The sequence below is a fragment of the Nycticebus coucang genome, chromosome 5, assembly GCF_027406575.1.
Source record: "Nycticebus coucang isolate mNycCou1 chromosome 5, mNycCou1.pri, whole genome shotgun sequence".
NCBI classification, from domain to species: domain Eukaryota; kingdom Metazoa; phylum Chordata; class Mammalia; order Primates; family Lorisidae; genus Nycticebus; species Nycticebus coucang.
In genome coordinates, this window is record NC_069784.1 from 64,477,559 (window position 1) to 64,501,376 (window position 23,818).

The 23,818-nt window shown below is 43.0% G+C and overlaps 1 protein-coding gene across 3 annotated transcripts in view; it reads right to left on the bottom strand.

Moving 5' to 3' along the window:
* MDN1 (midasin AAA ATPase 1) overlaps positions 1 to 23,818 on the bottom strand; it is a 170,033-nt gene that overhangs the window by 84,011 nt on the left and 62,204 nt on the right. For all 3 annotated transcript variants that reach the window (XM_053591190.1, XM_053591189.1, XM_053591191.1), the window contains exons 23-37: positions 22,396 to 22,547; positions 20,607 to 20,785; positions 19,819 to 20,027; positions 19,489 to 19,635; positions 18,334 to 18,475; positions 16,123 to 16,257; positions 15,904 to 16,042; positions 15,226 to 15,364; positions 14,701 to 14,831; positions 12,948 to 13,092; positions 9,674 to 9,803; positions 6,557 to 6,775; positions 5,595 to 5,792; positions 4,105 to 4,313; positions 2,660 to 2,782 (exon numbers count right to left, since the gene is read on the bottom strand). In XM_053591190.1, coding sequence (XP_053447165.1) covers positions 2,660 to 2,782; positions 4,105 to 4,313; positions 5,595 to 5,792; positions 6,557 to 6,775; positions 9,674 to 9,803; positions 12,948 to 13,092; positions 14,701 to 14,831; positions 15,226 to 15,364; positions 15,904 to 16,042; positions 16,123 to 16,257; positions 18,334 to 18,475; positions 19,489 to 19,635; positions 19,819 to 20,027; positions 20,607 to 20,785; positions 22,396 to 22,547 — 2,397 coding nt within the window. The remainder of the gene's footprint in view (positions 1 to 2,659; positions 2,783 to 4,104; positions 4,314 to 5,594; positions 5,793 to 6,556; positions 6,776 to 9,673; positions 9,804 to 12,947; positions 13,093 to 14,700; positions 14,832 to 15,225; positions 15,365 to 15,903; positions 16,043 to 16,122; positions 16,258 to 18,333; positions 18,476 to 19,488; positions 19,636 to 19,818; positions 20,028 to 20,606; positions 20,786 to 22,395; positions 22,548 to 23,818) is intronic.

The window sequence follows — 23,818 nt, forward strand, 5'->3', positions numbered from 1 at the left end:
CTTCCATAAGAACTCAGCCCTTTCTGGTGACTGATGCCAGCTGCAGGCATTGCAGTTTTCAGTGCATCCCATGGATTTGCTGTGCACACCTATCAGATGTAACAGTTTTGCAGGATTCAGAAAGCTGTCGTGGATCCGGCAGCAGACCACCAAACAATGATCATGACCTTTTTTTGGGTGCAAATTTGGCTTTGAGCAGTGCTTTGGAGGTACCTCTTGGTCCAACTGAGTTGGTCATCACTGGTTATCACATAAAATCCAAATTTCATTACCCGTCATGATCCAATTGAGAAATGGGTCATTGTGTTGTTACACACAGTAAGAGAAAACACTTGCAAGCAACAACTGCTCTGACTTTCAGTCAGCTCATGAGACACCCAGTTATCAAGCTTTTTCACCTTTCCTAATTACTTCAAATGTACAACGACTATAGAATGGTGGACACCAAGTCCTTCAGCAACTTCTCATGAAGTTGTCAGAGGATCAGCTTTGATGATGGCTCTCAGGTGGTCTGTCAATGTCCGATGGCTGACCACTACACTCCTCATCTTCAAGGCGCTCCTCTCCATAACAGAGCTTCTTGAACCCCCACTGCACTGCACCATCGTTGGCAGTTTCTGGGCCAAACATGTTGCTGATGTTGCAACTGGTCTCTGCTGCTTTAAAACTCATTTTGAGCTTGAATAAGAAAATCGCTAGAATTTGCTTTTTGTCTAACATCATTTCCATAGTCCAAAATAAATAAAAAATAACCAGCAAGCAATAAGCAAAAAATAAAAACTAAAACAAGAAATGCACATTAAAATGATGCATAACATAATCACATCTAAGAACATATTCGAGTATCAAACGGCAAATTCCAAAAATGCAAAAATCACAGTTACTTTTATACCAACATAATATGTATCAATAATTTAAGTATACTGAATAAATGCTCAAGTTGGATAATGCACCTACATTAACTTACTGTTTAAATAACATAGGAAAAGACTTGCCAATGTACAGACATTTCATTTCCACACTGAGTTTTCAAAAATTTGACACTAATTGTAGGAGGTACAGTTTTCTAATATTTTACATACTTTCCCAGCTCAAATACTGAACAAAATCTCCCTATGGGTTCCAAAGTCAAGATAAAAAACCATAAAGTAGACCCCTACAGCTACCATCCACCTACAGCTTAATAAACAAGAACTATTAAAAGGAGTTCTTGTACCAGAAATGAAAGAGTAGGGGTCTGCAGGTGCTGAGCTTGGAGCTCAAGGATGTGAAGCGTGGGTTTTCAGTAAAAGTAGATTTTGAAAATGCGAATAGGCAAAAAGCAGACCATACTATAGCAGAATTTCATGTGTTATGTTTCCCTAAGTACAACAAAGCACAAGCTCCGCCGCCTATTCCCAAACAGAAAGCTGTTCTTACATGTGCTTCCACGTCCAGAATGTCTTGCAGTCCCTGGGTGTATTTCCACTAAATATAAGCATAGTCAGGTGCTTTTAGTTTCAAAACTAGGCTTTATCTTTTTCTGGCTAATGAATATCCTTTCGGACACCTTTTCTTTCTTTTTTTTTTTTTAATTTTTAAAAAGACAGACTCTAAGTCTGTTGAACAGACTAGAGTACTGTGGTGTCAGCTTAGCTCACAGCAACCTCAACTGTTGGGCTCAAGACATCCTCCTGCTTCAGCCACCTGAGTTTCTGGGACTACAGGCACCCACCATAATGCCCAGCTAATTTTTCTATTCTTAGTAGAGACAGACGCCTCTCTTGCTCATGCTAGTGTTGAACTCCTGAGCTCTAGGGACCCCCCTGTGTTGGCTTCCCAGGGTACTAGGATTATAGGAGTGAGCAGCTGGGCGGCCCCTGTGGCTCAAGGAGTAGGGCGCCGGTCCCATATGCCGGAGGTGGCCGGTTCAAACCCAGCCCCGGCCAAAAAACCACAAAAAAAAAAAAAAAAAAAAAAAGGAGTGAGCAGCTATACCCAGCCTCAGACAACAAAAAACAGCAGGAAGCGGCTCAGCAGACGTGAGCCCACAGCACTCTCTGACCAGAGCAGTCTGGGTCTAGGGAACCTGCTGAGACTGTGTCTACAGTTTCACCTGAAGCACCTGCATCACTCTAACCATCTCAGCTCCAAAAATACTTCCAGCCTTTTCCTGAATTAACACTGTACATTCCAAACTGATCTCAGTCCCGTCTCTAGCTGCCTGTCACAAGTTCAGTAGTTATAATTTACCCAATATGCACGCCTAACACTGATCATTTTTTCATCATTTTTGTATGTCATTTTTCCTGTCTTTCCCTAGTCTCTCTAGTACGCTAGTAAAACACAAGGTGACTGATACCACTTGTAAATCACCTCTTAAATAAACACAAACCCAGCCAGCTTGACAGAGACTAGAGAATAAACTGGCCAAATGCAGTTTTCCTCTGAAGGATAACATGAAAAAGTAACAGTGTTTGTAGGTTATATATACAGATGTTTCTGAATGCATGTTCTGTCAAGTGACCTTTTTTTAAGAAAAAGAAAGCAGGATTGCTTCCTTAAAGCATTTGCTTCCATCATCAGCGTGATCATCTGCTAAGAAATGACCTGGAGCTGTGGACATTTCCATGCCATGGCCGCTTGATCCCATCCCGGGCATGATGGGTAAGCTCCTCACCTCGTCCAACAAGACCCAATGGCCTGCCTTCAAAGCTGCCAAAAGAAGACCGTCACGCCAGGCAAACTCTCCTCCCTTGCCACCTTCAACTGGTAGGTCTGCTCCAAACAGGTCTGTGATATCCTTTGATAGAAGGATGAAATGATGAAAAGCCAGCATTATTTTTAAACATTAACCAGATCCTAAGACCCCAAATCTGAAATGATTAACTTAATACTTAGGCCTGGTGCCACTGCTCCTTCTCCCTGCACCCAATTAAATAATCCCACACTCTAGCAGGGATGCACACATGCTCAAGAATCTTCTTGTCACAATATTCCCAGCATCTATCAATGGAGCCAACACTCGAGATTAACAGCTCTCAATCTTGGCTGTACCTAGACATTAATCACAGAGCTTTAAGCCCCCCCCAAAAAAAACAATGCCCAGGCCCTGCTCCCAGACCACATTCCAAAAGATTTTCATTTAATTTGTCTTCTCTACTCCATTATTTTCATATGATTGTTTGAAAGTCATTTTATTCCTACTGTTTTATTTTAGGAAGCAGAAAAATTAAGTGGGGTTATGTTACTAAAACTACAGGCAATCACTGATTTCTTGCTGTGCACAAATCCTTTCTCTTATTTAAGAAAAAAAATATATATATATATACACGCACACACATACATAAAACAGTAACTGGCTCAGCGCCTAGGATGTCAGCCACATACACTGGAGCTGGAGGGTTTGAATCCAGCGCCTAGGACATCAGCCACATACACTGGAGCTGGAGGGTTTGAATCCAGCGCCTAGGACGTCAGCCACATACACTGGAGCTGGAGGGTTTGAATCCAGCGCCTAGGTCGTCAGCCACATACACTGGAGCTGGAGGGTTTGAATCCAGTGCCTAGGATGTCAGTGACATACACTGGAGTGGAAGGTTTGAATCCAGCCTGGGCCTGCCAAACAACAACGACAACTACAACCAAAAAACAGCCTGGTGTTGTGTCCCAGCTACTTGGGAGGTTGAGGCAAGAGAATCGCTTAAGCCCAAGAGTTGGAGGCTGCTGTGAGCTATGACACCACAGCACTCTACCAAGGGCGACATAGTGAAACTCTGTCTCAAAAAAAAAAAAGATATGTTAACCAGGGTGATGAAAATATTTCAATTGTATATAAAACCAGCACGTGGTACCCCATGATTGCATTAAAAACAAAACAGTAACTACTAAAGTGGGTAGCTCTTTCTCAAAAGAGAATTAGAATAAAACATCTGGAAAGAATAAGGGTCAGCTACTACTGAATCCAGAAGCAGAATTCCTTTCAGTTTGGAAGGTCGTGTTGCTGTGTGACACAACGTATTTGGGAGTACTGATAATGTAACCATTTCTGATTAGGACACTATAAACTGGCACAACTACTGCTATCTACATATCCCCCATCAGCTGTGGGATGATTAAGCTTACCGTCTGCTCTGACAAGTTGATTCGAACAAGGGTATTTCCTGAAGCCTTTGCTAATGCTCCCACCAAACTTGTTTTGCCAACACCAGGGGAGCCTTCCAGAAGAATGGGTTTGTTCAGTTTTGTAGCTCTTAGGAGCCTCTGGGCATTCATAGCTGTGGTCCCAGCGCTGAGTGCATAGTCAGCAATATTACTCCTGTGCAGGACGGGCCCTTAGGTGGAGAAAAACAAAGCCACGATAAGCCGGACATCACCAAATCACATAAACATGTCAACTCTGTATTTTGGGAAGCCAGTAATGTGGGCCGTCAGTGAAGTACCATCTGCAGTGAAAATATTAATCCCTATTTTAATACTTTCCCACTTTTGGATCTGAAAAATGTTTTAGAGGAACAGTCAACAGAACAGCATACTTTCTTCAACCCCACCTTCTACACAGATCTCCCCTCCTCCTATACACATACAAGTATGTACATGAGTTTGACTGCAAACATACATATCTCCTTTCACAACATACACCTCAAATTACTACACACACTTGTGCAATTTACCATGGTAAATAGGTATTATCCTAAAAGTCAAATGTAAGCCAGATATGTAGGCCATATGGTTCTAGGTAAACAACTCCATCAGAAGTTTTTAGACCACCAAGACAATGCGGAATACCTCCTTAACCCATTAGGTAACGGAAGTGCAGCACTAATAAAAGTCTTACAGGGTACAACATTGGTGCCACTATGTCTCTTGAAAGAGGCTTTGGGTACCGTCTGGAGGGGTTGGGGCTAGAGTAGTAGGACAACATCTACTCTACTCCCTGGCAAGCAGAAGCCAGGACGGCCCCAGCTCAAGGTCAGCATCAGAAAGCCACTCCACAGGGGCACTGATGCTGTGGCATGTGGCTTAAGAGAGGGGTCTACTGGTTCGACTATGTGGCCATCAGGGATGATCAAAACACCACTGAATAAGAGGAGGAGCTCTCGGGAGGAAACAGGTGATGTTCCCACCCAGGAGCTTGGGCTGCCTACGTGTTTACCACTGAACTCCCAGTAACTGCCAGCTACCTCTTTAGATTTTATGTGCTCACAATTATAAATGTGGAGCAGAAGTTAAGGAACAGGTGACCCTGCAGTGGAAGCAACAAGCTGCACATTACAATGCCTCAGAAAACACCTAATCTAACAGCTTCATTCAGATACTCGGTCAGGGAAGCCTAGTTAGAATGAAGGAGAGAATTAGAGCACAAACCCACTGTGTCCTTGACCATTGCATTTCCCTTTTAATTATTCATTCATCCATTTACTCCATCAACTGACATTGTCTTAATGCTAGTAAGTATACTTCTACAATCAACTCATAGGATGAAGTCTCCATTTCCCCATATTTTTATATGCCATAATCAGATTCTAACTCAGATAAACTAGTTCAAAAATGACCATGACAATGACATACTAAAACTAAGAGTCACAATAAAAGTCATTTAGAAACCTCTTTACCTCTCGGTATAAAAAATGGGTGAATTCCCCAAAGGTTATCTATTCCAGTGAAGTCTATGGCCTTGTTTCTGTCATAAATTTTCAATTCTTTTTTCTGACACTCTGTGAGTTGAACTACTTTGGCAAGTTTCTTGATGAGGAATTTTAGACATTCTTTTCGAGCCAAGAGGGCTGTGCCAAACCCAGAGGAAGTTACCCCTAAAAGACACAAGGATGAGTCCATCAAGCAACAGCACAATGCCAAGCTTCACCCCCACTCAGCAGCTGCTCCAGCACGGGCTCCTGGGGGAATAGCCTCCGGAGAACTACAGCCTAAAGATGATTGGCAGCATGGATTTTAGCAAAGGAGTCTCACCCCCCCGACCCCCCATCTCCCCAGTCTGTAGATCATCTATTGTGCAGCGATTTACTCAGTGAAGTACTCCTGCCACTCAGTGATAAATCAACCTGTACACAGGAGAACTAACAGCACTATTTGATTTGTATTTCAAATCCTCATGGCTAAAAACCCAGAACTTAAATATTTAATTTTATGAAATCAAAGTAAACTTAAAACAAAGGATTCAGATATATTAACTAAAAATTACCACTCATGCTAAGAATTACCCAGTGATTTGGGCGGTACCTGTGGCTCAAAGGAGTAGGACACTGACCCCATATGCCGGAGGTGGCGGGTTCAAACCCAGCCCCGGCCAAAATAAATAAATAAATAAATAAATAAAAGAATTACCCAGTGATTCAAAAACAAACACATTGTCAACAAACGTCCTTGTCTCTGCTCAGTCGCCACTTCCTGTCTACACACTATGCCACTCACTTTTCAGAGAGCACAGAGAAAAGGAAAGCCACTCTGGGTGTTGGAAACACTGTTGCCTGTCAGAGGCTGGGATGAGAGGCCTGGGCTCACTCCTTCCCTGCTCCTCTGGATCCCAGCCCACGGGCTCCACCAGCTGACAACCTACCTGAACCTATTCCATCAACATACACCAGACACGCAGCGTGAACAAAAGATGTCATGGTGGAGATGGTCTCCGGCCTTTTCAAAGCAGCTTCCTCCCCCATTGTGTTCATGAAGGTAACCCAAGACAGGATATCTCTGATGCTGACCACACACCGCTGGCCAAACTCCTGCTGAGTGAGCCAGTCAATGAAATCCAGCATCATCTCGGCGATGTCAGCGCCTGGGACACAAGGACACAGCATCACTTTCTGTTTACGAGAGATCCCAGAACTGGAGTTCATAGCCTACAAGCAAGTGTGGCCGTGTAACAGCAGCTCCCTCTGCCACCTTGTCACAATCCACATACCTTAACAAAGGAGTAAGCGAGGCATAAGAATTCCAAGGCGACTACTGGGCCCTGCAGGCCCACCCGAGACAGTCATACCTGCTTACCCCTTTATCGCCTCCTCCTTTTCCTTTAACTGGAATCCTCACAGTGAATGTAACATTGCCAACAGCACACAACTTAGCAAGTCAGCTCTTCTGGGTGTGGTCCCTCAACCAACATTCATAGTGACACCAAAAGAAGGTATCAGAAAGGCAAAATCCCATGTCCCACCCCACAGTACTACACCAGAAACAAATGCTGGACGAGGGGCCCAGCGAGCTGTATTGCAGCAAGTTCCACAGGTAAGTCTGACAATCACAGGCTCCATTAATTCTTGTCTCACCGGGTGACTGTCATACTGATAGGGACTGGAGAGATAACAGCAAGTTCAAGCACGCATGAGGCCATCCAGCTGTTAACGGTGCGCACCTATGAACGTGGCAGTTCAGTGTGGACAATGCTTAAAGGGGAGTCTTTGCCCAACTGATTGGAGTCAATCTCTCCTGACACACCACACACAGATGTTTTTCACAGTTTGCTTTCCTGCCCATTTTTAAAACTGTGCTTCAGGATACCTTAAAAAAAGTAAACCTATCTATGAATCCTAATCTCAAAGAAGCAGATAACCAAAAAGGCTTATTTTTTTGTTGTTGTTTGAGACAGAGTCTCAGTCAGTCTCCCTGGGTAGAGTGCTGTGGCATCACAGCTCAAAGCAACCTCACTCTCTGATTCAAGTGATCCTCTTGCCTCAGCCTCCCAAGTAGCTGGGACTACAGGTGCCTGCCAGGACATCCAGATAGATTTTCTGCAATCATGAGCTCAAGGGATCCACCCACCTTAGCCTCCCAGAGTGCTTGGATTACAACAGGTATGAGCCATAGCACCCAGCCCAAAAGTTAACAAAAATTCTTTAATATAAAAATGATTCAGGCTCGGCACCCTTAGCTCAGTGAGTAGGGCGCTGGCCATATACACCAAGGCAGGTGGGTTTGAGCCTGGCACGGGCCTACTAAAGTACAACTGCCACCAAAAATAGCCAGGCGTTGTGGTGGGTGCCTGTAGTCCCAGCTACTCAGGAGGCTGAGGCAAGAGAATCATTTAAGCCCAAGAGTTTGAGGTTGCTATAAGCTGACATGCCACGGCACTCTACCAAGGGTGACATAGTGAGACTGTCTCAAAAAAAAAAAAAAGATTCAAAACCTGCATAGTCTTGAAACTTGATCTGGATTCTAAATTTAGGCCATTTAATATCTAAGATAAATACATATACATCAAACGAATATAGGCTCAAAAAAAAAACACAAAGAGCCATATAATAAAAGTGTTCACTATTACTGGAAATTTTAAGAAATATTAAATTTTAGGTTACAGGTGTAAGGGGACTTTTTTATATATATTACAGGCAGTCCCTGGGTTAACTGACAAGATATATTCCAGGATAATCATTAGGTCAGATTTGTATGTAACTCAGATCCCTAAAAAACAACATATATACAGTAATAATAAATACCTCATAATACCATAATAATAACACATCTGTACAATAAGTTACAGAAACTATTATGCTCTTTGTTTTAATTCAAAGAGAACATAAAAACAAAGTCATACAAAAGATCAGACAGGAGAAGAACTTTCTAATAGGAATGTTAAAGGTTAACATTCACCTACTATTACATCAATGCTAGGCTAACAGCAATGTTACGCTTATTTTTATCTTATCAAATCAATAACAACCTGTCCATTTTAATAATTAATTCACTATGTTGCTTAGTAATAATTGTTATCATTGGAGTGCTGGCTTTCACACTGAGGAGACTGAAGCCTAATGCTTGCCCTGTGGGCGATGGTTTCTGGTCTTCCTCTAAGCAATCATTTCTACTTCGTTTGTTACAACTGCCTTTCTCTTTACTGCAGGCTCACTGGACTTGAGACATGGTCATAAGGGTAAATACAAACTGACAAAATTGAGTGAAAAAGTTAAAAGTAATACTGTACGTAAGCAACCACATACCAGAATTACTACGAAAGTTTTGAGACAGACTATGTTATGGTCCATTATTTCACTTCCAAGAAACACAGTCAACAGCAACACTCTGATTCATCCATACAAATTTCAACCTGCTCAGCTTTTCAGTGTTGCCAGGAGCACTTCATTTGCTTCCATGCACATGGATTTTACATTTCTGGATTTTTGTGCATCTCAAAACTTTTGTAATGCCCCACATGGACATGAGACTAGCCACTAACGTAAAGATGCAATGCCAGTGAACTGCTTAGGCCATGCAGATTTGTTTAAATGCACAGAAGAAACTAGTCCCCCAACTATTAAAAATTACCCTCATGAAGTGCCTTGGGAGATCATCTGTAAGTATGGAACACTGTACGTCAGGACGTCCATAACCTGGGACTGCCTAGATTCTATTTCCCTTAAGTTTAATGTTTTTCATAATAAATTTTTTAACTAAAGTGGAAGGTAAACACACTACTCAACAACAACTGAAGAAGTAGAATTTAAATTCTACAAAGATATTCTCCAATTGGTAATGACTAAAATATAAGGAATGGATAATTTAACAGAGGTTAACAAATAGGCTACTACCACATTTTCCTGAGATCTAATTTTTCCCATTTCTCTATACCCATTCTCCTTTTAATACACCATGTATTACAGCTAATATCCTATAATACATCTGTCCTTCCCAATACAAACGCCCCTCCAATCATTTACCAGTACCACCTGCAAACTCTCACCTTTGTGATCTATTCTGCTCAGAGACAATCCTGGACGAAGATTATGAGTGATTATCTGAATTAAGTCTTCACGGCTTGTGCTTTGCGGACACCATATTTCCGTAAACCGGTTTCGTAAAGCAGGAGACAGCTGTAAGAAACAGAAACTCCAATGTGAATTTAAAACCAATGAGTAAAGCTAGAAAGCAAGTCCGATGAAAAAATGTTAGCTTCTTTTATCTCTGCTATGAAGTACAATTAAAGGGTGACTCTGCCTTAGCTCCTTACAGAATGTCACACCATTAATTGCCTCTACATGCTCCAGTGCCATCACTCTTTACAGATGTGGGATAGTCCTTGCAGAGGAAGGGACAAAAGCAGGATTCTAATCCCAGTCAAATCTGAACCCTTCCCTTTAAGCAAAGCAGCCAAGATTCTTCCTTTCCCTTTACTTTACATTCAGTTACAACTAATGCTTTCAAGAAAATAAACAGCTCCCTTCCCATAAGAACTGCACAGAGTTCTTACGTGGCCATCCCAGCCAAGCAATGCCTCTGGCGTTCAGAATCCCACCTTGCTCTACCTGTTAGGCACACAAAAACAAAAAGTAGCTTTTCCTTAGGTAAAAGATGGCAACCTTCGTCTGAAGGAAAACTTAAGCTAACCTAATAGGTAAGTTAATAGTCACAATCTTGAAATAGGATCTTGTTGTATTTCCAGGTTCCAGGAATACAATTTTTATATTTTCAGTCTAAAATAGCAATGCGTTTTATTCCTCCTCTATAGAGCATTTCTTGAAGCACGGTGTTATCTTTCTTCACAAGTTACTAAAGAAACTAGGCTCGAAATATCATATTCATATTTCAAGTACTCACCAAATTACCAGAAAGCTTAAATGAGTTCACTCGAAATCAACCTCCCTTTCTTCTCATCCCTGGCCCGTTACAATCACCCGCCTCCTGCCTCTAACAAACTGGGGTCTGGCATATGGTGCTGCCTTCTCCACAGGAAGGTTTCCCATGCACGAGAGCAACAGGTTTGCTGGGTGCTGGCTGATCTGAACACAACCCTCTGAACAGAAGCAGCTGCCATCGGCCCTTATTTTAGGAAAAATCTAACAGTGACTCACATAACTCTTAGGAGAACAGACAAGTTTCATCTGCAAACCAGAAGAGATTCTTGGCTGTGATGTTTTTGTCACTTTGAAATCACTGATAAAGCTGGATACAATAGCTCATGCCTGTAATCCCAGCAGCTTAGGAGGCTGAAGAGACAGGTAAACTTGAGGAGAGGGACCAGCCTAAGCAACATACCAAGACCTCATCTCTACAAAAAATTTTAAAACCAGCCAGGTGTGGTGGTACACACCTGTAGTCCCAACTACTCAGGAGGCTTAAGGCAGGAGATCGCATCAACCCAGGAGTTGGAGGATACAGTGATCTATGATTGTGTCACTGTATCCCAGCAGGGCAGCAGAGTATGACTCACTCTCCAACAACAAAGTGGAATTAAAAAAATTTTTTTTTTGAGACAGAGTCTCACTTTGTCGCTCTTGGTAGAGTGTTGTGTCTTCACAATACACAATAACCTCAAACTCTTGGGCTCAAGCAATCCTCTTCCCTCAGCCTCCCAAGTAGCTGAGACTAGAGGCATCTGCCACAACACCCAGCTTTTTTTTTTTTTTTCAGAGACAAGGTCTCACTCTGGCTTACAGTGGTCTCTAACCTGTGAGCTCAGGCAATCCACCTGCCTTGGCATCCCAGACTACTAGGATTAAAGGCATGAGCCACCATGCCTGGCCTGGAATTAAATTTTTAAAATGTTTTTAAAATCAGAGGAGCATTTAAGAAAATGAACTCTGGGGCGGCGCCTGTGGCTCAGTCGGTAAGGCGCCGGCCCCATATACCGAGGGTTGCGGGTTCAAACCTGGCCCCGGCCAAACTGCAACCAAAAAATAGCGGGGCGTTGTGGCGGGCGCCTGTAGTCCCAGCTACTCGGGAGGCTGAGGCAAGAGAATCGCTTAAGCCCAGGAGTTGGAGGTTGCTGTGAGCTGCGTGAGGCCACGGCACTCTACCGAGGGCCATAAAGTGAGACTCTGTCTCTACAAAAAAAAAAAAAAAAAAAAAAGAAAAAGAAAATGAACTCTGGCTCAGCTCCTATGGCTCAAGTGGCTAAGGTGCCAGCCACATACACCTGAGCTGGTGGGTTCAAATCCGGCCCGGGCCCGCCAAACAACAATGACGACTGCAACCAAAAAAAAAAAAGAAAATAGCTGGGCATTGTGGCAGGTGCCTATAATCCCAGCTACTTGGGAGGCAGAGGCAGGAGAATCACTTGAGCCTAGGAGTTGGGGTTGCTGTGAGCATGATACCAGGGCACTCTATCCAGGGTAACAGCTTGAGGCTCTGTCTCAAAAAAAAAAAAAAAAAGAAAGAAAGAAAATGAACTCTAGGGCAGCACCTGTGGCTCAAAGGAGTAGGGTGCCAGCCCCATAAGCCAGAGGTGGTGGGTTTAAACCCAGCCTGGCCAAAAACCACAAAAAAAAAAACTAACGAAGTTTAAACAAAGCAACAATAGGGAAAAAAAAAATCTAACAGAGTTTATTAAACAAAGCAACATTAGGGAAAAAAGAAAATAACAGAAAGAAAATGAACTCTAGGCTTGGCACCTGTAGCACAGTGGTTAGGCCGACAGTCACATACACCAAGGGTGGTGGGTTCAAACCCAGCTTGGGCTAGCTAAACAACAACGACAACTACAACAAAAAATAGCCGGGTGTTGTGGTGGGCACCTGTAGTCCCAGCTACTTAGGAGGCTAAGGCAAGAGAATTGTTTGAGCCCCAGAGTTTGAGGTTGCTGTGAGCTGTGATGCCACAGCACTCTACCAAGGATATCATGGTGAGAGTCTGTCTCAAAGAAAAAAAAAAGAAAATGAACTCTAAAACTAGAAACTGAATAAACCTCAGATTTCAGATCCAACTTTTCTCATGGATAAAATTAGGATATCTTCCCATAGAGATCTCGTAAAGCACTCGTGGGGTAACATGCATGTGAAGGGCAAGGAGACTACAACAACGACATTCCAGGCACACACACCACCTGAGATGGCAAACAGGGAAATATCTGTTCAGAATTATTTCTCAACCTAATCGTGATTCTAAAATACCTTTTTGGAATTTTACCTTTTACCTACAGTTTTATCAAACATAAAATTCCAAATGCTGTATTTATGGGTATTAGGATACTGAGGTCAAAAAACAGAAAGATAAAGAATTTATTCAGAAGACAGTTTTACCTCTTTTTTTCCAAAGTCACCTCCAGGGTTCATGGTTGCTAAGATACGGAATTTTTCCCCAGCAGTCAACAGCTCAACCTCATCATCCTTGTCCTCTGGACTTCCCTTTTCAGCTAACACCAGAGACTTTTCCACTTCAAGTACACTAAAAGAAAATTGGAGAAGTCAGAAAAGGTGTATATATTCTATTTTGTGTTTATTTATTTATTTTTTTTAATTAAGTAAGAGACAGGTTCTCGCTCTGTCATCCAGGCAAGAGTGCCGTGGCACAATCATAGCTCACAGCAACCTAGAACTTATGGGCTCAAGCCATTCTCCTGACTCAGTCTCCCAAGTAGTTGAGACTATAGGTGTACACCACACCTGTTAATTACTTTTTAGAGATGGGGTCTCACTACATTGCCCAGGCTGGTCTCAAATCACTGGCCTCAAGCAACCCTCCTGTCTCTTGGGCCTCCCAAAGTGCTGCCATTACGGATGTGTGCCCCAGGGCTGAGCTCTCACTTTATTTAAGGTATCACAAATTTTAGACTCACTATCTCAACTTCTGTGTTATTAGAATGATATTTTTAATTAAGAGAAAAAGAACTTTTCCCACTTATATCCTTCATTTGTTTTAAAATGGGTATGTTGACCAGGCACAGTCAAAATAATAATAATAGTAATTATAATGGGTATCTTCTAAGTGTTCATGGCAGCAACATTCATAATAGCCAAAAAGTGGGAAAAGCCCAATTACCATCAACTGGAAAATAAATAAACAAAATACAGTATATCCAATTAGGAATAAAAAGCCACAAACTAATGATGTGTGCTGCAATATGGATAAACCTCAAAAACTTACTGCAAAGAGAGAAAAGAGACCACTTTTATCAACTATCCAGAAAATAAATCTATAGAGACAGTTGTTTGCCAGGAATGGGGGGTGAAATCAGAAATCAAGTTGGACTTAAGACATCCTACTAAATCATAAAAAAGTTGTCGAGGAGTGTGACAGCTGCAAACTCAGTAAATTTACTAAAACTCATTAAATTGTACATTTTATGATACCTAAACTATACTTTAATAAAGAATTGGAAATACGGGTATTGCTATATCAAGACTACACTGCTCTGAGGTTCTGAGATGCTGTCTAGCCATGAGATTTAGGATTCTGATTCTAGTTCTTTCTATAAAGTAAGAGTAGACATATAATTTGCCTTAAAAAATATTTTTAATTTAGGCTCACTTGTTTTAGCACTGTCATCCTACAGTCCCACCTTTCTGCTTACAGGCAACAAAAATGAAAAAACAGGTCTCCTAGGTCTCTTAAAGGAGGCCGTGAGTGCTAAAGCCAAAAGAAATGGTAAGTCACCAACATTTTCAAACACCTGCTACGCACCTATGAGGACTTTCACCAGTGCACAGGATTTCGTGTTCAAGAAATCACACCTGGCTCAGCGCCTACAGCTCAAGCAGCTAAGGTGTCAACCACATACACCAGAGCTGGAGGGTTCAAATCCAGCCTGGGACTGTCAAACGATGACAACTACAAGCAAAAAATAGCCAGGCACGGCAGGTGCCTATAGTCCCAGCTACTAGAGAAGCTGAGGCAAGAGAATCCCTTAAGGCCAAGAGTTGGAGGTTGCTGTGAACTGTGATGCCACTGCCCTCTACCCAGGGTGACAGCTCGAGGTTCTGTCTCAAAAAAAAAAAAAAAAAAATCACACCAACACAAACATCAAACATTGGGCAAACCTCTCAGATTATCTACCTGTTGAGTCTTTCAAGGACAGAGTCATCAGCCAGCGAGATCTCATCCAAGAGGAAAAAGCCATCCTCCTTCATGGCCAGAACCAGAGGCCCATCGTGCCATTCAAACAGTCTTGATATGTCCATTTCTTCCTACAATATGGAAAAGAAGTTGGGGGAATTAAAGGGCACATGGCTATATAAGACAACACCCACGTGGCTGGCTCCTGTCTCTGCAGAGGAGTGGTCACACTGCACAACATGAGGGTCTGAAGACAGGGGACTGAAGCAACAGACCAGCTGCACATAAGGCCACAGTGGACAGTGAGAAGATGAAGACATGCAGAACCTAGATCCAAAACCTTGCGAGGAACAGAGCCCCACAGCTGACTTAGGTCTTTAAGTGAAAGCACACATCGGCCAGTGCCTGTGGCTTAAGGTGTAGGGCGCCAGCCCCATATACCAGAGGTGGTGGGTTCAAACCCGGCCCCAGCCAAAAACTGCAAAAAAAAAGAAAACACACTTCAACATCTGTGACTGGACCCACCTGGTCCCTTGACTTGTGTCTCACAGGCCGCAGACCACCCAGGAAGTCTGATGTCTCCATATGTAAGTGACAGTTGACTGAGTATAATTTCTGTTTTGTCAAGGCTGCAAACAACTGACAGATGGTAGTTTTGCCACACCTGTTGTAGAGACAGAACAGATTAACAAGCCATGTGTTCCAAATACACAGCCATAAGCATCCCCCACCCACAAATGGGAATGCAATGGAGATGAGACCTCTGACCCAGGCCTGAGGGCCCTCTGCAGAATAGCAGGGCTCCTTCATGTTCCCCACCCAGAAGGATGGGCACTGCACAGATTCCATCCCATCCCAGATCTACCGATAACACTAAAGGATGGAGAGAAAGCCACTCCCAGGGCTTTCTTGAGACACTAGCTCATCTGTTCTTCTCTGCCCAACTACAGGTGCCTCTCACTGTTTAAAAGGACAAAACAGCCCCAATCACAATGATGCAAGAAATCATTCTTGTCTACACAGAATCTAGTTGAAGGTAGAAGAAAGTAAATAACAGTAGATCTCTTGCTACTTTAAAACAAAAGAGAAAAGAAAGGGTGAGGGAGAAAAATCATAGAATACTTCCATGAGTCCTTCAGAGATAATTCAAATAGTCCTATGGAACTAAAATGAAGCTTAACAATGTGTTGTCATAGAACTTACCCCGTGTCTCCAACCAGTAGTACTGGTTCACCAAATTCCAACGCCCTTCCCACCAGCATGGCCAGTCTCCGCATGCCCTCTGTCCACACAATGTGGCTGAACCTGGACTCCAGCATGGACAGATCAGTGGACAAGTTACCTGTCCAAGGCAGAGTAAATATTTAGGTTCTAATGAGTACAACTCAACTCATACTCCTCTAGGGTGTTCGGCTTACTCACCCAGCAATTTTAGAACATTTTCTTTAGAGAAAAGAGACTGAGGACACAATTTTTTCTTGAAATGTTTCTCAAGGACTTCTTGAATCACATCAACCTCCTCCTGCTTCCTGACTCGACCTGCCAGAAGCATAAAACCTGGGAGAGGGGCAGAGAAAGACAGAAGTCAGGAGACGGTGGAACAGCAAGGACATGGGGAACATGGAGCAAAGCGACACCTGTGGGCTAGAGGAATGGCAATCTGAGAACCGTTCTAGAAGACAGGAGCGCCTGTGACAACCAGCTCTACACCCACCATATGCCCCTGGTGTCCCCACACACAAACACCTCTGTACCTGACACACAGAGAGATGTCCATAGTACCTCTACTCATTACACCTAAAGAGCAGAAAGGATCCACATGTCCACCAACAAGGGAGTAAACAAATTATAGTATCTCCACAAGGATTACCAGGTAACGAGAAAAACAAAGTCCTGACACAGAGCAGCGTAGCTGAATCTCACACTGAAATGAATGAAAAGGCCAGAACCCAAGAGCACAACACTACACAAGCCATTCAGTAGGGCCAAAGCACACACAACATCAACCAGCAGAGACAGAAGTTAGAGGAATGAAGAGCCAAAAGACATGACTGAACCTTCTGAGATGTTGGAAATAGTCTCAATTTTGGTCTAGGTGGTGATTTCCAGGGGAATACCCAATTGTGAAAATGCTTTATGATTTGACACATACATACCTAAATATCGAAGTATTTAAAATATGTACTCCTCCCTCTATTCTTTGCCAGTAAATAAGAGAAAATATAACTGTCTGTGCTAGTTTTAGTCTTATTAAACAGTCCATTATTGAGTCATTAGCATTTTTCAAATCTGAAGATTCTAACATACTTTTTATCTTATCATAAATAATGAAGTCTTTCCATGGATTAAACCAAACTGACCTGACATGAGTCTCAAATGGCATAACTCCCTTCTCTCACAAGTCCTCTACATTCTGCCACATCAGCTTTCTGTGTGAGTCTAAGGTTCAAGTCAGACTGTGGGGACCACAATACAGACAAATGACCCACGGAGCTGTCACCAACCACCCGCCTAAACTCCCAAAAGTGGCTTTGGCCATATGCTAACTGCCACGTGTGGCCACCTGAAGCAAAGAGTAAGAACAAAAACTTAGCAAACAATCCTTACTAGTACAGAGGCCTGCAGGAACAGGATCACCCAGAAAGCACACAGTACTAGAGAGAGACAGGATCTCTGAAACACCTAGTCCAATCTATAGCAACCACAATTTGAGACAAGATTTAACAAAAAGGATAGACATGTAACATAACTTTATACTGAGAGGACCTGATTAAACCCACTGTAGCAGCCTGTATAGCCTATGGCTAGGAGGAGTGAGAGTTATAAGTAATACCTGTAGCTCGATAATGGAACACCTTGGTGAAAAGGGCATGGGGAGGGATTTAGCTCTCTCTTTTTTTTTTTTTTTTTTTTGAGACAGAGCCTCAAGCTGCCGCCCTGGGTAGAGTGCCGTAGCATCACAGCTCACGGCAACCTCCAACTCCTGGGCTCAAGCGAGTCTCCTGCCTCTGCCTTCCAAGTAGCTGAGACTACAGGCACCAGCCACAATGCCCGGCTATTTTTTGGTTGCAGCCGTCATTGTTGTTTGGCGGGCCTGGGCTGGATTCGAACCCGCCAGCTCAGGTGTACGTGGTTGGCACCTTAGCCGCTTGAGCCACAGGCGCCAAGCCAGGATTTAGCTCTCATAACAAGCATGAGAGCTCACGAGACAAGAGTATTAGTGAATTGGCAGTCTCTACACCTGCGGAGTAGAATCAGCTTTATATTAGGCTGCAGGATAGGGCAATCAGGAGCGTGCACATTTTATCAGACTGCTCACTGTGACTCTTTGTCACTTCTGCTTGCAAAACGCCAGCATGGCGTCTCTCTGCTAAGCTCTATTCTTCTAAGACTACGTCACCCACAAATATTATCTCTTTCTCTCTCCCTTCTGCTAAAGTAAATAGCCCTTTAGCAGAAAAGCATGGGTAGCGAAAAGCATGAATTGGGGGTGCACTTTCACACCTAAGGCACCTAAGAGAAATCATTCCTGGGCAAGATAACAGCATAGCTGTTAGATAAGCAGGGGGCCGGAGACTTGGCCAGTCCTGGGCCATGGTAAGTGGCGACCACGAAGGGACCCTGACAACCCACCGTCATTCGCTAGGTGCTGCAGCCAGTCCTGGTCCTTCTCTGTCTGCTCAGCCAGTCTATACCTTTCAGCCCATCGGAACAGGTCACGGAGAGTGATAAAGCCCTGCTTTCCAGCAAACACTGAAGAACTTCTGCGATAGGACTATTAAAGGAACAAAATACATAAAAAGGAGCCCTTAGTTGCAGTAAATGGTAAGCTTGTAGCGCAACTTATAATTCCAAATAAAAAGCTACCCTTAAAATGATTTCATTCTACTCAATATAATTACTTTTTAAAAATGTAAGTACACTGTAATTTACAATTGTGTGGAAATAAAGAGTACAAATAAACAATGGAAGTCTGTATCTCATACAAAAGACAAAAAGATTACAAATAAAAATATAAACAGTGTCAATAAAGGAAGATTAGTCCCACAATATGGCACCATAATGGAGAGTGCTAATCATCCATCAGCTTTTTAAAGGTAATCTGACAATGTGTACTTTCTGAGAAGGACTACCTTTAGCCCCATAAAACAAATGGGATTTTAAAAAAATCAACCATAGCTCTGTAGTTGATAAAGGAGAGCCACAAAAATGGGCCTCTTTAGTTATGTCCATTCAAGAGCTAGCTGCATCTAGGCCAGGCACGGTGGCTCACACCTATAATCTAAGCACTTGGGGGACTAAAGCAGGAGGATCACTTGAGGCCAAGAGGCCAAGATTAGCCTAAGCAACACAGCAACCCTCTATCTTTATGAACATTTTTTGTATTTGTCAGGTGTGGTGGTAATGTGCCCCTCTAGTCCCAGCTGCACAGGAGGCTGAGGCAATGGACTGCTTGAGCCCAGGAGTTTGAGGCTATGAGCTCAAAGTTTGAGGAGTGAGCTATGATCATGCCACTGTACTCTGGCCTGGGAACCGAAGAGCTTACTTCTTTTTAAAAAGGGGGTAGGGGGAGGCTATATTCATTTAAAGAACAAAAATTGCAGTTTGCCTGTGCTAGTCCATCTAAACAAAATGCTCCAAGTTATAAAAGAAAACCAAAAATAGATATTAATAAAATGCACTTAAACCTTAGACCTTTACTAATAAATAGACAGACTCGTGTTTCTATTCCTATCCAAAAATGCTATCAAATGTGACCACCACAGCCAATCAGCAGAAATAAACTACCTGAAGGTCCACCATGACTCTGACAAGCTTGCTACAGTACGAGGGCGGCAGACTGCACCGCTTGTGCAAGATTGTCTCCAACTCAGAACTAGGCAGCTCGTCGAAGTGCAACTCCACAAACCGGTTCCTGAAGGCCCTAGAAAGCGCCTAAGCACACAGGAAGAACACAGTAAAAGAAGTACTCTTATCTAATTCCCAAAACAGAGCCCTGTCATCAACCACAAAAAGAAAAATTCTTCAACAGAGGTAAAAACAATCTCCTTCCTAACAAGAAAAATAAAATATACCGTTTGATGCAATAATGAAGTGAATAAAGGGGGCAAATGTTACCTTTCTGCCACCATAAAGTCCGGGGGGGTTTTGGGTAGCGAAAAGCATGAACCGGGGATGCGCTTTCACAACTTCTTGTGTTTCTGTAATGAGCAATTCACGGTTATCATCCAACAGCCTGTTCAGAGCCTCTAACACATCAGTGGGGGCCAAGTTTAACTCATCTAAAATAATCCAATAGCCTTTTCTCATGGCATCAATGAGAATCCCTGGGAGGAAACAAACACTGAGAATTAGTAAGTCAGGTCAAAATTTTTAAATGTGTAATGTACATATGAACAAACTCAGGAGTATTATAAATATCAAAGTGAATGACTCTGTACTTATCTGAGACACAACTTGTAACACGATACATTAAGGAAGTACAATTTTCAATTAAAATATACTGTCACCCACTGAAGAAGTCAGGGCAAATGGACAGCTCATTTCCAACTTGTTTAATGTTTCCCTTGTAGCCTGATTCCATTTAAATCACCACAGTCTCTGGTCCCAGCTTTCCTCTAACACTTACCCCCATTCTTTAAATCTCTAGGAAATAAAATAGCAGTTCAACTCCTCTGTTCAAATCTGGCCCTATTCCTGTGTACATCCAGCAAGGTCAACAGGACCTAAAGGAAGCCACCTACCTAAGCATCACCCCTGCACCACGCACAGCTAAGGGCAAAGACAGCCTGGCTGCTGGGCAAGGGTCCCTGTGCCTCCACTGGACAGGATGGAGAATATTATGGAGGGCAGAGGGTGCAAAGGAATGAACGCCTCCTATGTATGGAGCAGAACATTAACCATACCTTCGTTAAATACGAGCCTCCCTGAGGAATTTGATGTGTAGCAGCCGATGTACTCTTGAATATCCGTGTGTTCATGGTTGTTAATGCGCACGCAGTGGTTGCCTGTAGCTGCTGCCAGCCACCGGATAAGGCTTGTTTTACCAACTGATGTCTCTCCCTGAATCAGCACTGGATAAGTTCTGTATAAGATTAGCCAACAAGTTAACTTTTAAAGAAAAGAAAAAAAAAAGCAAAACCAGAATCCATTTTACTATAGTAATTAACATCATATAACATTTTTATGTGCGCCTATATACTGAGAAGTTTCTACATAAGAACAGTTCTTCAGAAAACACTGAAGAAAGCAATTCCAACCTCTCCAACAATACCTGTGAGAAATGGTATATAATATTAGCACTCTGGGAGGCCCAGGTGGGCAAACTGCTAGAGCTCAAGAGAGTAAAACTAGTATGGTGCCCCATGATCGCATTAATGTACACAGCTATGATTTAATAATTTAAAAAAAGAGTAAAACTAGCTGGGCAACACAGTGGGCACCTTTAGTCCCAGCTACTCGGGAGGCTGAGGCAGGAGGATTGCTTAGTGCAGGAGTTTAAGGATGCTATGAACTATGATGCCACAGCGCTCTACCCAGGGTGAGAGAGTGAGACTCTGTCTCAAGGAAAAAAAAATAGTAAGTAGAACTATTACTCACTTACCAAATAATGACTGATAAGTATTTTTTTTTTTTTTTTTTGCAGTTTTTGGCTGGGGCTGGGTTTGAACCCACCACTTCCAGCAGATGGGAATCGCGCCTACTCCTTTGAGCCATAGGCGCCGCCCAACTGATAAGTATTGATCAGCAAAATACCAATAAAAAACAAAAACAAAAAAAACTCTTATGGCCAAAATTGGCTCTGCGCCCATAGTACAGTGGTTGCAGCACCAGCCATATACACTGAGGGTGGCAGGTTCGAACCTGGCCTGGGCCAGGTAAACAACAATGACAACTGCAACAAAAAGTCGCCAGGCATTGTGGTGGATGCCTACAGTCCCAGCTACTTGGGAGGCTAAGGCAAGAGAATCGCTTAAGCCCAACAGTTTGAGGTTGCTGTGAGCTGTGAAGCCTTGGCACTCTACCAAGGGCAACATAGTGAGACTCTGTCTCAAAAAACAAAACAAACAACAACAACAAAAAATCATCAGCACCCGTATTCCCACCAAAGCTTCAATACTAGAAACAATGTTTTTTGTTAGGAAAAAAGTCATAGTAGTGACTTTTAAAAATAATCATTCAGTTGTCCAGTCAGTAAGAATAAAAGCTCCTTCAGGGCAGCGCCTGCCGGAGGTGGTGGGTTCAAACCCAGCCCTGGCCAAAAACCAAAAAAACCAAAAAAAAAAAAAAAAAAAAAAAAAAAAGCTCCTTCAAAGTTGAAGTTAGACTACAATGCCACCAATGCCTGTGCTTGCACAGACTTTAGAGGAACGACAGATGAGACCCATTCATTCACCCAGGCGAGGCAGGGTGGCTCAGGCCTATAATCCCAGCACTCTGGGAGGCCAAGGCAGGTGGACTGCCTGAGCTCACAGGTTGGAGTCCAGCCTGAGCCAGAGTAAGACCTGCTCCTCTAAAAATAGCTGGGTGTGGTGGCAGGTGTCCCAGTTCCTTGGGAGGCTGAGGCAAGAGAATCGCCTGAGTCCAAGAGTTTGAGGTTGCTGTGAGCTGTGATGCCACAGCACTTTACTAAAGGCACCAAAGTGAGACTGTCTCAAAACAAATAATAATAATAATAGATAAAGACCCACTCACCCTGCAGAGACCACTCGGACTATATCTCTCAGGTTCAGCTTAACAGAAGATGTCAGAATGTACGTCTCATCTATTGTGGGCTCTTTGTCTCCCACTGAAATCCAATAGCCTTCAACCTGGATAAGCCGCCCGCCTTTCGGCTCTGGAATAGGCTGAAAGACACAAAGGTTAAAGAAATATCCAGTCTCACAACAACTTACATGTATTGAGGTTTTATAAGGTAGGTGGGGGAGGTATGTGTGGGGGGAGAAAATGTGAATCAAAACATTCGCCCAGGGCCAGATGCATAGGCTCACACCTGTAATCTCAGGGCTTTGGAAAGCTGAGGTGGGAGGATCACTTGAGGCCAAGAGTTCAAGACTACCCTGGGCAAAGTGAGACCTTGTCTCTATAAAACAATTTCCTGGATGGTTTATGATTCAGTTCTCTTCTACTGCCTATCAAAATGTCCAATATGATTACTTTTTATCAAATGCAGTAGAACCTCCATAGTTGAGTACCTCCCTACATTGATCCCCTCCTAAAGTTGACCTAGTTTTCATAGGGCAGACATGCGCCACATGCACTCAATGGGAATTCCTCATGGTGACCACCTCCATATGCTGACAGGCTTCTTTCATTCCCTTGAGTGGTCAACTTACAGAGGTTTTACTATATATGAATTTCAAATAAACCATGTTCCCCCAAAAGGGGAGGGTGCCTTCAGGAGAGCTTACATTATTATACTCTGAATCTCAGCAGTAGACACTGGAAATAAAACTGACCCTTCCTGAGCAACTAGCCCAGGAAGGCTGTTGTGGATGACAGCACAATCCTTCCGAGATACAGCACAAGTTATTATGTTGAATTATACAAATTGCCTTCTACATCTACAAAGATCTAAAATAGTCAAACTGTAGGCAAATCTATAACTATGAAAAGTACTCTTTTACAACATTCAGTCCCCAGACTTTGAGCAACAACTCTAGGCTCTGCTAGTCAGGGCTCCCTGGATGAGGAGGAGCGATGCAGATGAACAGCTCTGCACGCTCCATCACACCACGAGGAACACACACAAAATGAGCAACCAGAGGATTGATTATTGATTGATTTTTTGATTATTATTTGACCATAATAATCAAAGCAAACACGAGCATTTTCTTAATGTGTTCATCACAGTTAACCCGAAGCATTTATTCATGTGTTACTTCTCTAGTTTTGAGAAAGGTTGGGTCCAATGCAACTGTAAGTCCCAATGGCTCTCTCTTCCCAATAATCAAGCCCTCCACACGGAAATAAGCCAGATGGTGAGCCAGATTCTCAGTCTCTTTCAGTCCCATGCTATTCTCCAATCTCCTCTGTCAAATTCAAGTGGTGGTGTTTATAGTCCCCCTACCCCCAACAAAAAGTAAAACAACTGGAAGACATACACTGCAGACAACCG